This window comes from Panthera leo, chromosome D2 (assembly GCF_018350215.1).
Source record: "Panthera leo isolate Ple1 chromosome D2, P.leo_Ple1_pat1.1, whole genome shotgun sequence".
NCBI lineage: Eukaryota > Metazoa > Chordata > Mammalia > Carnivora > Felidae > Panthera > Panthera leo.
The window spans coordinates 12,597,878-12,612,566 of NC_056689.1; the positions used below are offsets into that span (position 1 = coordinate 12,597,878).

At 47.1% G+C, this 14,689-nt stretch overlaps 1 protein-coding gene across 1 annotated transcript in view; it reads left to right on the forward strand.

Moving 5' to 3' along the window:
- NID1 (nidogen 1) overlaps positions 1 to 14,689 on the forward strand; it is an 83,202-nt gene that overhangs the window by 34,135 nt on the left and 34,378 nt on the right. The window contains exons 5-9 of the mRNA XM_042908467.1: positions 2,560 to 2,709; positions 4,825 to 5,076; positions 7,460 to 7,660; positions 9,994 to 10,239; positions 11,285 to 11,428. Coding sequence (XP_042764401.1) covers positions 2,560 to 2,709; positions 4,825 to 5,076; positions 7,460 to 7,660; positions 9,994 to 10,239; positions 11,285 to 11,428 — 993 coding nt within the window. The remainder of the gene's footprint in view (positions 1 to 2,559; positions 2,710 to 4,824; positions 5,077 to 7,459; positions 7,661 to 9,993; positions 10,240 to 11,284; positions 11,429 to 14,689) is intronic.

Sequence of the window (14,689 nt, forward strand, 5' to 3'; positions counted from 1 at the left end):
TTCTGTCGTTTTAAAGAGAAAAGTGCTTTGGAATTATTTTGCAAGTCTGATTTTCTTATTGGTGACTTCTGGGATCAGAAATGTATTCACCCACCTGAAAAAACATTTTCGAAGTTTCTTTGGCTATTTACGCAGTTTATCTTTGACGTTTATTTCCTCTTGGTTTTGGAAGGAGAATGGTTGATTATTTTTCCTCCCCGGTCCTGTCAGCTTCAGAGTTGGTTTGTGAAGATTTAAAAATGCAACACAAACAGAGCCCTCTTTTAAAGATAGTTTTAAAATACAGTCTCTTCTAGTCAACCACATTCTATCAGATTTTTGCTGCATTCTGAGGGAAAACCATTTGGGCTCCAGCGTGCTTTGATTTGTCATATAAAAGATGTTCAAATTAAACTGTATTTATTATGTTTCGCTCTTCAGGCTGACGCATAATCCATTAACATTCATATAAATGAGATGGCCCAAGCCTTTAAATGTTGTTTACTGCGACTCTTTCCTGCTTCTACTACGAAGTTTTAAGGTCCCCAGGAAAATCTACTCCGTTGCACATGATTCACTCTGTTTTATTTCTCCTTCTGGTTTGTTTCATCCAAGTCCTTATACGTGTTTGTTCTTTTCGAATATCCCAAAGCATGGACAAGATCTGGTCGGCAGGGGAAGAGTACTTACCTTTTAGGCACAGAAATGGGGAAATTACCCCTTACTGGCATGATGAGGACATGGGCTCATGTCTCAGGGCTCCCCTATACACGCTGCACCCTGGATTTCTTGGGGTGATGCTAACAGCTAGCATATGGCACTCTGTGCTTACAGCTGGTTCCAGACTGATTTCCCTGAGACATGTAGGGTGTGTTTACTCGTAGAACTTGTTCCAGACTGATCCCCCCAGACATGTGGGGTGTATTTACTTGTAGGCGTTTAGTCTGGAATCTTATTCTGCTTTTCCCTGTCTAGGTGTCTCTGACATAACATTTGTGAAGCTTTCATCATACCTAGCACCAACAACTTATGGTGGTTTATTGCTTGGTACTGGTAAAAGCCTAGACTTGAACCCCAAATGTGTCTAGAACAGATGTTTCCTGCCCCTCCAATCCCACTGTTTTTATTAGAAAGGTCAGTCTCCTGTAGCCAGCAGTACATTCCCGGTGTTCTTTGAAAAGTCACCCACAGATACACAGGCCATAAGGGACCCACTGGGAGCTGGGCCCACAGCTAGAGCTGAAGTAATTAGTCTCGTCTTGTGTGTTCAGCTCAGGGCCCGAAGGTTCCCAGCTCCAAACGCCACCCTTATACACACTGGAAATTCCCTTCGGAGGGTGTAGACTAATCAAATCCACCTGAGGTTAAACTTTAATCTTCCCTCGTAACAGTCACTTATAAATTGGATCATTATCCCCTCTGAAAGTCCATCCCTCTTGTGCTTTTGAAGTTCATTGCAAATTAATTTGCTCTGGATTATTAAATTTAATGAGCTAGTTCATAGTTCTAATAAAATGAACCTGGGAAGTAGGAATTGGAAATAGAAATTCTTTTTGTTTCTTGGGTCAAAGGCCTTTAGACCAAGGATGACTAAAGAATTACTTCGAATCAGCTTTTGAGTATAAGGGCTTCTGAGTTTTCCCCTGGGGAGAAGAAAGAGGCAACAAAGTTTTAAAATATTTTAGGTCATTAAAATGACACATTTTATGAGATAGGTCTATATGTGTAATTTTCTTTTACCACAATAAATAACAGTAAAAAAAAAAAAATTTAGGGGCACCTGAGTGGCTCAGTCGGTTCATCATCTGACTCTTGGTTTCAGATCAGGTCATCATCTCGAGTGTTGTGAGTTCAAGCCCCACATCAGGCTCCTAACTGACAGTGCAGGACTTGGTTGGGATTCTCTCTCTCTCTCTCTCTCTCTCTCTCTCTCTCTCTGCCCCTTCCCCACTCACCCTCTGTCTCTCTCGAAAATGAATAAATAAACTTAAAAAAATTTACGGTCTCAGGGGCATCTGAGTGGCTCAGTTGGTTAAGCGTTGGACTTCAGCTCAGGTCATGATCTCACAGCTCATGGGTTCGAGCCCCGCATTGGGCTCTGTGCTGACAGCTCAGAACCTGGAGCCTGCTTCGGATTCTGTCTCAGTTTCTCTCTGCCTCTCCCCACTCACGCTCTTGTCTCTCCCTCAAATATAAATAAAAATTTTTAAAAAAATGTACGATCTGCCCTAAAATGTCAAGCCCATGTGGCTACATTACCTGGATCCCATATTAAGATTGTATTTGGTGGTAGTAGCCTAATATCGATACAGTGATAATATTGATTGCATGACCCAGTGCGTAGGATTATAGCATTTTATAATAATTCACCCTTGCGATGTCTCAAGCCCCGTTTAGACCCATTTGCCTTGGTGGTTTGCATACTACAGCCACCATACTACGTAAGAAGCTACAGGTGTGAGCACTGTCCTGGAATCCCCCCAGCAGACGGGAAGGGCTTGGGGGCGCACAGTGTCATTAACCCAGCCTGGTCCACCGCCATGCACACGCTAACCGGTGTGCCGTGTTTTCCCTAAACAGTATTCAGCTACAACACGGATTCCCGCCAGACGTGTGCCAACAACAGACACCAGTGCTCTGTGCACGCGGAATGCAGGGACTTCGCCACGGGCTTCTGCTGCAGCTGCGTTGCTGGCTACACTGGGAACGGCCGACAGTGTGTCGCAGAAGGTACTCGGCTTTTGTGTGTTCGATTTGTGCGGGAGGAAGGAGGGAGTGGAGTTTCTGTTTTGGTGCTTGTTTTGAAAGGTTGGCTTTTACCCAGATCTCTAAAGGTGAGTAGTCTTTTTAGTAGGGCAATCATATTTAAGATCTCGTTCCCATTCTTTGTCATCCTCTCCTAAAGGGTATTTCTCGGGGAATGCCCGTTTTTCTAGCACGGTGAGGTCTCTTTCTTTCCTGCGCTGTTTTTTCCTCCATCTTTGAAATGAGCCCATCTTCACAACGGCCCCTAGTGTTGGACAAAGGCTGAAGTTTTGAAAGAATGCGGCCTGGACCTGGCATCGTTAATGCCTCTCGTTTCCCTCACTTTCTTTCCAACCTCCCGTGTGGTGCTGCTCGAAGACCTGACTGGCCTAATGGTTGTTAAGCCCCAGCTGGGCCAACGTGGGCGGCTGTAGACCAGAGTTTGTAGTGGGGAAAAGTCTAGTCCAGTCACCCTTCCCCTTGGGTTGTCCTTCCCCCATGCCTCTAAAATCACAGCACGATGATGGCAGAGCATAAGGGGCACACCAATTAATTCCGGGCTCCAGACCCATGGCGGGGGCTGACTCCAAAATGGATTCAGCTGTGGGCGGACATCAGCTCTGAGCTCTGCACCCAACAGGACCAGCCAGTCTTGATGTTCTCAGGTGAGAAGAATCTTCTCGGTGAAGGTCTAGGGGGTCAGACAGTGAGGCGTCCAGGAGGTTAGGGCCATAAAATTAAAACCAGCAAAAACCCTACCATACTGAACATTTGTCCCCTTCAGACACCAAGTCACCTCACTTGTCACCGGCCATTTTCCTTGTGTTTCACCGGGAACCCCAACTGCTTTGCAAATTTGACTAAATAAAACTCAGTTGCAGAAATGGTTTCTGTTTTTCGCATCCCCAGCCATAGCTGTGGTAAAATCAGTTAATTTGCTAAAAACATTTCTTTTTTTTCTGGGTCACAATGAGATAAAGTGAGTTTTGTTAAATACTATCTGAAGCAATGAAAGAAAATTACGTGTACTTTTCATGTTAATTTAGGGGGATGTTTTGAACTTCTGTAAATGTAAATCCCACCCCCACCCCCCAGGTATGGTGTGCCTTCGCTTCTTTGTTTTAGGCTTGGCTTTTATACTTCCCTCACCCCGAGACAAGCTTCTAGAATCGACACTGAAAACTTTTTCTTAAAGAGCAGCCTCCTTAGCTCTTTCTATGCCAAATATCGGAGCTGGAAATGCTGAGCAGTTTGTGCTTGTTTTGCAAGCTCAGATATAACAAACTGTTCAGCTACATATTTTGATATTCTATACACGCCCCATAATAGTTCTGTGGTTTAAATATTTATTGGATTCTTGCTACTTTGGAAACATTTTTCTGGCTCAAGGTTTGGTGGAAAAAATTTGTTTGGTTTCCTTAACTTGGCTTTCCTGCCTGTTTCTGTAATTGTTTAGGGGATGCATTTTTTTCATATTAGTCGTCCCAACTTAATAGCATTCCCCAGTGCAGTGACACAATTTGTGTGCGTAGTTATTGTGTGTGTATGCTTTGGCTTGTCAGTGACCTTTGGGCATCCCGAACATAGCGAAAGGTCTTCTGAACATGGGCGATGACGGTCAGGTACAAGCCCCTCTGTCTAGTGTGACTCAACAGACTTCATTAAGAACTTAAATATGTGCAGAAAACTCTGCAGAGACCAATGAAGGAGCTGGGTAGGAAAGTCCTGTCCCTAGTACTCTAGGAAGAGAAACAAGATATGTGCCGTCAATAACTGATAGAATTTAATTCTTTCTTTTTAAAATGTTTATTTATTTTGAGATTGGAAGAGAGAGAGAAAGCAAGCCGAGGAACAGAGAGAGAGAGATGGAGGGAGAGAATCCCAAGCAGGACCCGTGCTGTCAGCACAGAGCCTGACATGGGGCTCGAACTCACAAACTGTGAGATCATGACCTGAGCCGAAATCAAGAGTCAGACGCTCAACTGACTGAGCCACCCAGGCGCCCCAAGATGTTGGAATATCTAACTTGCTTTATAGGTACAGGTCCTATCAGGCATGTTACTCTTTGTTAAAAGGCTGGCTTCTTTGTTTCTTGCTCAGGTTCCCCGCAGCGAGTTAACGGCAAGGTGAAAGGAAGGATTTTGGTGGGGAACAGCCCGGTGCCCATTGTCTTCGAGAACACCGACCTCCACTCTTATGTGGTGATGAACCACGGGCGCTCGTACACAGCCATCAGCACCATTCCCGAGACCGTCGGCTATTCTCTGCTTCCTCTGGCCCCTGTTGGAGGCATCATTGGATGGATGTTTGCGGTGGAACAAGATGGATTCAAGAATGGATTCAGCATCACAGGTAATTCATCTCAGACGTTGAAATTAATGGACTGCACGATGGTGCCTGGGGCCCTGGGGGAGGGCTGGGGGGTGAATGCAAAGGGAACTTCCTGTCTGCAAAAACTTACTGATGAACATTTTGTGGCTCCAGAAATAAGATTTTGAGGCAAAATCATCAATTTTTTCATTACTGTGTACTAACTAAAGCTATCTAGAATTGCATTGTGATCAGGGAGTGATTTCATGTGGGGCGGGATTTCGAAGTCTCCAGCAGAGCAAGTGATGTCATTTTATACATCCTCACACCCCAAAGTGTGGGGCTCACAGTTTCCCTCATTCTGGTTATCAAGCCTGCCTCCAGATTCCCAACCAATCTGAACTGATAGTTGACGTTTCTTCAGTATTTGCTTGGAGAAAAGGAACCTGTCATTTCTAGCTGGTAAATTAAGCCCGATAAACATAATCCTCCTGCGTCTTAGAAAACCTGACTTTCCTTGAAGCTTCTTAGAGGCTGTGCCAGGGAAAGTTCAGTCTTTATTGGACACAGGGGCATATGGTTGGGAGGAAGGTTTCTGTAGAGTAGTCGTGGTCTCTGCTGAGGCCAGCAGCCCTGTGCGTGCTAGAGGCCCTTTTCTGGAACAGCTTGGGTGCAGGAGACTCTGTTCTTCTTCTCCGGCCACTTCCGGGACCTGAAGCCTGTTGTTCTGGGTCACAGGTACCTAGCCACTGCCTCCGTTTTCTCCACCACTGCCTCCCCTCGCTGGAGCCTCAGCCGTGGCTTTGTTGTGGAAACACCCCAAAAGCAGGGTCTCTGGGCTTTACAAGGGTAACCCTCCAAAAGTGATGGAGCGTAAATACATGCTGAAATGTGGCCATTTTCAGAAAGGAGAGGATATATATTTGGAAAAGGGTGGACCTACCCATAAGATATCTAATGTTTGGCCTAATATTTCTTCTCTCTGCTCCTCAGGCATATATATCCTGAGTATTATAACCTCGTTCATGTTCTCACGCAGACATGCTCTTTCCTTGGCAGACAGAGTTGAGCTTTGCAGTCAGACCCGCAGACGCTACTCCTTCCCTGCACAGCGTTTCATGCTGGTGTTGCTTTATATGGGGGGTTAATTAAAATGGTGATATTTTGAATTTTTTTTTAATGCTTATTTATTTTTGAGAGAGAGAGACTGATATGGGTGGGGGAGGGGCAGAGAGCGAGGGAGACATAGAATTTGAGGCAGACTCCAGGCTCTGAGCTGTCGGCACAGAGCCCGATGAGGGGCTCGAACCCACGAACTGGAAGATCATGACCTGAGCCTACGTTGGACGCTTAACCAACTGAGCCACTCAGGCGTCCCATCGTTCTTTTGACTTTTTTAAAAAAAAGACATTTAAAAATGTAAGGAGTGTTCTTGGCCCAAGGGCTGCCTGCCAGAGTTAGCCCTGGGGTCATTGTTTGCCAGCACCCCTGCTGTAATGGGAGTGTGCAAATGTGGAAAAGGGAAGAAGCCGGAAGAGGGGGCAGGTATTTTTGTTGCCTGTCTGGGGCTACTGCCCTGCACAGACCAAGGAGGTTTCCTGAGCCAACACCTGTAATAAGTGCTCCTCAGGTGGTTTCCGGTAGTGGCCAGGGTTTGCCCTAAGCCACTCCCCCTTCCTGACCACCATTTAGCTGTTACGATAATCATCATTGTAACTGGCATCTGGGAACGCTTGACGTTTGGCAAAGCACTTTTTAAAAAAATTTTTTTAAATGTTTGTTTATTTAGAGAGAGAGAGTGTGTATGTGTGTGTGTGAGAGAGAGAGAGAGAGAGAAAGAGAGAGAATGGGGGAGGGAGAGAGGGAGGACAAGAATCCCAAACAGGCTCTGTGCTGTCAGCGTGGAGCCCTAGGTGCGGCTGGAGGTGCGGCTCTATCCCTCAAGCCGTGAGATCGTGACCTGAGCCGAAATCCAGAGTGGGACGCTTGATCGCCCGAGCCACCCAGGCGCCCTTGGCAAAGCAGTTTTTAACATCCTTTACCTCTTCTGGTGTCCACAAGGCAGAATGGATCACTCCTTTATCACCAAGAAATGGAGGCTCAGCGGGGTTAGGGGACATGTGCTGGTTTACCCAGTCGGTACCTAGCACTGCTGGTCCTCTGTTCTGCAGCACCATTCCTGAGCCAGCCCATCTCAGATGCAGGGGTGGGGCTGGGAAGGAGTGTCTCTCCAATGCGCAGCACTCAGTTGGGCCGCATGGACATCCCCGCTCTGTCCTCCGTGTCGCCAGCTCCGTTTCTAGCAATCAGACTAAAGCACCTGTAGAGGAGGTTCTGGCCTCCTTCCCGCGCAGCACTGTGAGCCTAGGGCTGACAGGAGGGGGCTTCCCAGACGGCAAGGTGACAGACTGCCCTTGCTTTCCAGGAGGCGAGTTCACCCGCCAGGCCGAGGTGACTTTCGTGGGGCACCCGGGCAAGCTGGTCATCAAGCAGCGGTTCAGCGGCATCGACGAGCACGGACACCTGACCATCACCACGGAGCTGGAGGGCCGCGTGCCACAGATCCCCTTCGGCTCCTCGGTGCACATCGAGCCCTACACAGAGCTCTACCACTACTCCCCCGGGGGTGAGCAGCCAGCGCTGTGGGGGAGGGTGGGGGTAGGGCTAGGGGGTTGGGGGGCAGTCCCGGCCTCCGGCCCGCCCACCGCTGCAGCCCCAGCACTGTCTCCTGGGCTTCAGAGCAGGAAATAGATGGGTGCTAGCTTATTAAAATCACCTTTTCCCCTAATTACAGGCATAGTACACACTTGTAGAAAATTCGTGCAAAAAAGAAAATAAGCATAATGGTAAAACCATGCCATTATTATTAGATTTAAATGCATTTATTTCCTTTCAGCCTTTTCCCCATATATGTGTGTGTGTGTATATATACATATGTGTATATTTATATATAAAATACCCCAACATATACATGTAATATCTCAACATAGATCTCGTAAGTCTCCAGGGATATAACGTACAGCATGGATATTATATCTGTATGTACTGTATGTATATATGTACATATGTATGTCTCTATATTTTAACCTGTTTTAAATAATTTCAAATTTACAAAAAAAGTTGAAAACAACACAGTTTACATTTGCCATTTATGCACCTTCACCAATTGTTAACATTTTGCTACCTTTACCATTCCATTGCGCATATGTGTGTGTATATATATATATGTGTGTGTGTGTGTGTATATACATCACAAATTATACATATTTTTTGAGAATAAGTTGTAGTTATTGTAATCTTCCGTCCCCTAAATAAGTCACCTACTTTTCCTAAGAACAAGAACATTCTCTTACGTGGCTGCAGTACAATGATCACACAGTCAGGAAATTTAACATCGATGCATTTCTATTACATATTCTACAGTTGGGTATATAGTTGTTATTTAAGTAAAATTGCAATTATATCACATTATCATATCTTCATTTTCAGTGGGCTTTGAAAACATTGCTTAGTGAGTCTGTACTATCATACGGCTATTACTTTAAACCATTCTATTTCCTTTTTTTTTTTTAATGTTTATGTATTTTGAGAGCGAGCGTGTGTGTGCACACACGCACTAGCGCAATGGGGGAGGAGCAGAGAGAGAGGGAGTGAGAGAGAAGCCCAGGCAGGCTCCACGCTGTCAGTGCAGAGCTCAATGCTGGGCTTGATCTCACGAACCGTGAGATCATGACCTGAGCTGAAATCAAGAGCTGAACGCCACCCAGGCGCCCCTAAACCATTGTGTTTTCTGAAGTTTAAGCTATTTCCAATTTTCCCATCTTGTAACGAGTTGAAATGACCATCTCCATCAGAAATCTTGACCAAATTTCTGATTCTTTTCTAAGATTCAATTCCTAGAAATAGAACTGCTGAGCCAAACAACAGGAACTTTTAGAAGGCTCTTATAAAATTGCCATCCACAAAGGTTGTGCTAATGACCAAGGCTTTGTGGCTTGATTGGGCTCTCCTGGGGATGACAAGAGCTGGGGAACAGGACCCCAGTCTGCGGTCAGCCTGCGACCAGATGGTGTTTCTGGCAGCACAAGCACATGGGAGCTGGACAGGAGGCAGCTTACACTGATCTTTTATTTATCTTCTGGCTTTTGTTATGAACTACATCAGAGCACACAAATATAAAGAGCCTTTTATTCTTTTTTTTTCTTAAATAGGAAGTTGAGAGTTTCATCATATGGGTGAAAAGGAGGCTCTTCTGAGTGGGGAGGGCTGTCTCTCTTCTCTGTTGAGGTTGGCTCACAGCACTTTAGTAATTTTTCAAAAATTGGTTATTGAAACCCATTTAGTGTCTCATTTTTTATATGGGAGAACTGCTTAATCTAGGGTCACACATAGCAGCCCCTATTTATTGAATCCTAAGTAAGATAACTTGTATGAAGCAGTTAGCGCTCTGCTGGTCACATGGTCAATGCTCCATAGATGGTAGTTTATCTTAATAGTGGTAGCCCGCTTGAGACCAGAAATTTTACACGCATTATGTCATTCGCACCCCAACCCATGTTGTAGAAGAAACCGAGGCTACAGTTGTAACCGGCCTGTGATCACACACCTTGTGAGTGGTAGTGCAAGGTGTAAGTTCGGATGTATCTGCTTCCCCGCGTGTGCTCTTTCCACCAGACCTTACTCTCTGGGGTGGTTCTGGGTGACTTCAGAACTTCTAAAGAGCACGTGATGAGAAAAAGGAATACATATTACTGATGCAAACAATCCCAATAATAGTATGGGAATCTAGGTAGCAAAGCGAGTCCGAACACGGAAATACATGGCCTTCTGCAACCTGCTGCATCTGATCTCTCATCTGGGCAGGCAATCTTGCCAATAGTTTTAAAGCCCTTGACTAAGCCTCTTGCCTCCTTTGTCTCCCTGCCTTGTCTCCCTTCTTCCCGCCGCACCGCATCCCAGTGATCACATCCTCCTCCACCCGGGAGTACACCGTGATGGAGCCTGAGCAAGATGGCGCTGCCCCTTCCACCATCTACACTTACCAGTGGCGCCAGACCATCACCTTCCAGGAGTGCGCCCACGACACCTCCCGGCCGGCCCTGCCCAACACCCAGCAGCTCTCAGTGGACAGCGTGTTCGTCCTGTACAACCAGGAGGAGAGCATCTTGCGCTATGCGCTAAGCAACTCCATCGGTCCCGTGAAGGGTAGGAATGGCAGCTCAGATTGGGCATCGCGCATCTATCTCCGCTCTTTGGCGTATTACTTTTCACGTTTTACTCTCAGTGAGAAGATGAAAATATGCTAAAATATGGCCTGACAGACGAAATAATCTCATCACTTGTGATTCTTAGCTTAGGCGTCTCTGTTCTGCTAACCTAAAGCCTCTTCATTGTTCTGTTTGGGGTGAAGAATGCTAACCCGTTGGGTTACCCCACAGAGCGGACCATCCAAAAGGCTACAGCTGGCTTCAGCAGGGCATTTAGAGCACTCTCATGCTCAGCCTTGAATGGAATGTGTGCGCAGAGCCTGCGGAAATCTGAATAAAGTCTGATGAAAGTCAGGCACAGCGCCTACGATGCCCTTCGCCTGTGACAGCACATTGCTGGGGCTGAGGTCGGGTCTGTGCATGCTTCTGGCTGCGTGGAAGGAGCTGGCATTTGGAGAGCGAGCATGACATCTCAGCGTCAGACTTCACATTATCCGAATCTCCAAGCCCCAGGGGTTCCATATCTTTGGGGTTGGGTATTAAGGTCTTTCTCTTTGTCGGTTATTTTTGGTGGGGTCCCCCCACACCCGGGTCACTTCTCCAGCTGACCACGTTTATCCTTCCGTAGCCCCACAAAGGACAAGGAGGGCTGGTGCCTTTATCCATCCTTTGACAACTGTAGCTCTAGGCATCGGGGTTGGCGCATTTTTTCTTAAAAATGTGAATATTTTAGGCTTTTCCAGCTATGCAGCGTCTGTCACAAGATCTCAGTTCTGTCATTCGAGCGCAAAAGCAGCCATCGACTGTTCGCAAGTGAATGCATGCGGCTGGTTTCCAATAAAACTTTATTTACAAAAGCAGGCGTGGATCTGGAGGGATGTAGTTTGCCAATGCTGCCCCCTGGTGACACAGGAGTCTGGTTTCTTGTTCCAGGACCCACTACTGTTCTCCTGGTCATCAGCTGTGCCTTCCTGTCTGTGGAAGGAGGAAAACCGGCAGGTGTTTCTGAATACTCACTTGGCTTTAATGTCTCTCCTTCACAGACGGCTCCCCTGATGCCCTTCAGAATCCTTGCTACATCGGCACTCATGGGTGCGACACCAACGCAGCCTGTCGCCCCGGCCCCGGGGTTCAGTTCGCCTGCGAGTGTTCCATCGGCTTCCGAGGGGACGGGAGGACCTGCTCCGGTACAGCCGTCTATTCTGACTTGTGGAGGGGATGGGAAGCGAGCTGGGAGGGGGTATCCAGATCCTGCAAACTGGAGGGCTGGGTGTGGCGAGGGAGCGTGGGTGCAGGAGACGCCGGTGGGCCTGCCGAGCCTGGTTAAGCCCCACACCCTGGGTTTCCTGTGGTCACGTTAGGGGTACCGCCCCCTTCTTCCATCTGGTCCAGTGCACAGACTCCGAGCAGCAGAGTAGAATTTAGAAAGCCGCACCGCACACAGGTTTAAAGGGAAGCTGAAGTCAGCGCTGTTTCTAACATTAATAATGTAACGGTCCCTGTAAGGAACCCAGGCACTGCTGGTGTCCTGTGTCCCGCAAACCCCATCTCATTTCTTCCAGCAGCTCTAGAGATCCATTCTTTCGCTTCTGCCTTTTAAATTTTAAAAAATACTTATTTATTTTTGAGAGAGAGAGAGAGAGAGAGGGAGAGAGAGAGCGCATGAGGGGGGAGGGGCCGAGAGAGGGAGACACAGAATCTGAAACGGGCTCCAGGCTCTGAGCTGTCAGCACAGAGCCCAGTGCGGGGCTCGAACTTACGGACTGTGAGATCACGACCTGAGCGGAAGTCAGACACTCAAACAACTGAGCGACCCGGGCGCCCCTCATTATAATTTAATTTTTAATACATGCACGTAGACAGCTGGATCCTGATACGTTCGTGATGTATCAGGTCCAGTAGCAAGGGCCAGTTGGTGGATTCCTGACTCAGTGAAGAGTCCATACAGCAGAGGCAGCTAGTGCCAGGAAGTCAGGTGCTTCAACCAGAGCTCCCGACATCTGTGACACAGGGCTCACTGGTGACCGTAAGGAATGTTAGAAGTAGATCCCCCTAGTGCAGGAGCAGCATACACAAGTGTGTTTGGCCAGAAAGATGAGCAGCCCCCTTGAATGACTCGGGAGAAAGAATCTGGTGAGCCCAGAAGCCCTGAAATTTGGGAACGATGCCTTAGGTCTGGAATCCAACCCTCTGATGAATGGCACGCTTCATGTGCTGATTTAACAGAAAGGGTGGCAGAGTGAACTCTATGTGAGGTCCTCGTGGGGGCATCTGAAATCTTGGAGAGCAGGACCTGTGCTTAAAAGAACAGACTGTATAGTCGTTTTCATATAGTCAAATATAGTCTATTTTCAAAGCTACCAGCCTGCTGATAGCTTTGTACATGGGATAGAATTCAATCGGAGGCTCACCTTCCTTGGAACATACCACTGGGAAGGGATCTGATCGCCTCAGATCATCAGTTTTCCAGTATGTCCCCAGATAGCCCAACAGTTTTGAATGGCTGAATTGGCTCAGGCGAATTTGAAAAAGCATGGTCCTGTGTGTGTGTGTGTGTGTGTGTGTGTGTGTGTAAGAGAGAGAGAGGGTGAGAGAGAGCACGAGTGAGCAGAGATCTCCCAGGGCTGTGAAGGTGGTGATGGACACCATGCAGGGGGTCCCTCATTTCTTTGGGGGAAGCATATACCTCCTTAGTCTTTACCTGGCCCTGTGTCAACTTCATATGCCAACAGAATGTTAATAAAACATGGAGATACCCCAACCCGCTGCTGCTGGGCCATGACCTCTGGCTAATTCTTCCACTCTTGTTACCTGAGCTTATTGTAGAAGGAGCACTTAATTCAGTTCACAAGGCACAACCAGCCATACGTTACATAATCTATTGCTATCATAGAAAACTCTCTGATGCAGTCACTCAGGAAGACAGGTGGTCATGTGGGGACTTGCTTTTGTTCTGGGGTTAGCCCTTGCTCTGGCAGATTAGCACCATGGAATGTGGGTAGATTCCCAGTCAGGCTGCTTTTTGTTCTGGGTCACTAGAACATGCCTCACAGCGTTAATGCATGGAGACATGAGGCCGTTGATAGGAAATTGCATTAGGCAAATCACTTCATGCATTATTTTGACCTGCAAAATGACTTAGAAGAGAACGATCCTTTGTAATTCAGTTTGGGTGATGTGGATATAATGACAGTTGGCATCCTGAACAAGCCCGGTGTTGGCGAGACACTGCAGAGTGACCCTCGAAGGTAGTTTGGAGAAGGTCTCCAGATGAAAACACAAGAGCTCGGGTGCCCGGCAGAATGGCTTCCGTGTGTTTCTCGATTGGGTGTCTGTAGAGATGGTTGTGGATAACCTGTCATCTCTTGAGCACACACAAGACCCTTAAATCAAAGTGAACAAGTCCCCTCCTCAGAGAGCCTGGCCTTTATAAAAGGGGCAAATTTAGAGTTGTTGAAAAGACATGAAAAGTAGCCATTCTGAAAAAAACTAAAAAAGGAAGCAGTGACTATAGGAATAGTCCAGCATTTTCCTTTCGGGTTAGAGAATGAGCTGTGTGCGAGGAAATGTCTTCCCAAAGAAGAGTTTGACCAGATAATACAATAAGAAAAATAAACTTTGAACAGATACTGTGAGATTTTAGGAGGGACAGTTATCGCCAATGCACTGTTTCCAATAAAGTAAGAATTAAAGTCCTAGCCTCAATTTACAGAAGGGGGGGGGGGTATGGGTTTAAATTAGACATTAGGAAGAGTTTCCACACTCTAAGGACTGTGCACTTCTAGTGGGGAAACTGCTAGAGTCTTGCTCTAAAGAAAAAGTGTTACCCTGCTTGGATTATATGTGCAGACTTTTATGGAGGTGTGGGTTGTGCCAGGGGACTGTCCCCTCCATCATCCCGTGAGCCCCGCCCCCATCCTGTTGGCCAGTAGCACCTAGGACATGAGGGATTGAGCTCCCTCCTAATCACTTACATAGCTTTTTTGAAACTCACAGCTGCCCTGCCATAAACCTTCCGGGGGCGAATGGAACTTGGAAAACTTCCCCTAGCGATTTTGTTCTGTCCCTTTGATTGAAAAGCTTTGCTTCTGTGCCGTTGTGCTTTGGCAATCGCGTTGAAGCCGTGGAGTCCTGCAGTCTGTACAGGGCGTCCAGACATCTGTGCTGGGAGTGTCCTCTGAGGGTTACGCATGGAGACCGTGGAAGCTGGAATGATTTTTTTTTTTCTCCTGTGTTGTTGGAACAGCAGCTGGTGGATGGAGCTGTGGAGGCCACACTTGCTCAATATCCCCGCGCCCGCACCCCAGTCTCATGGAAGAGGCTGCTGGGGGAGGGGGCTTTGTTCCGTGACCTTCCAGCTGTGCCTGGAGCCGTCCCCTTGTGTGAGACCTTGTATCTTAAACGTGTCGCAGGAACGTTCATTGCAGTATATTTTCAAAAAGCTGTTA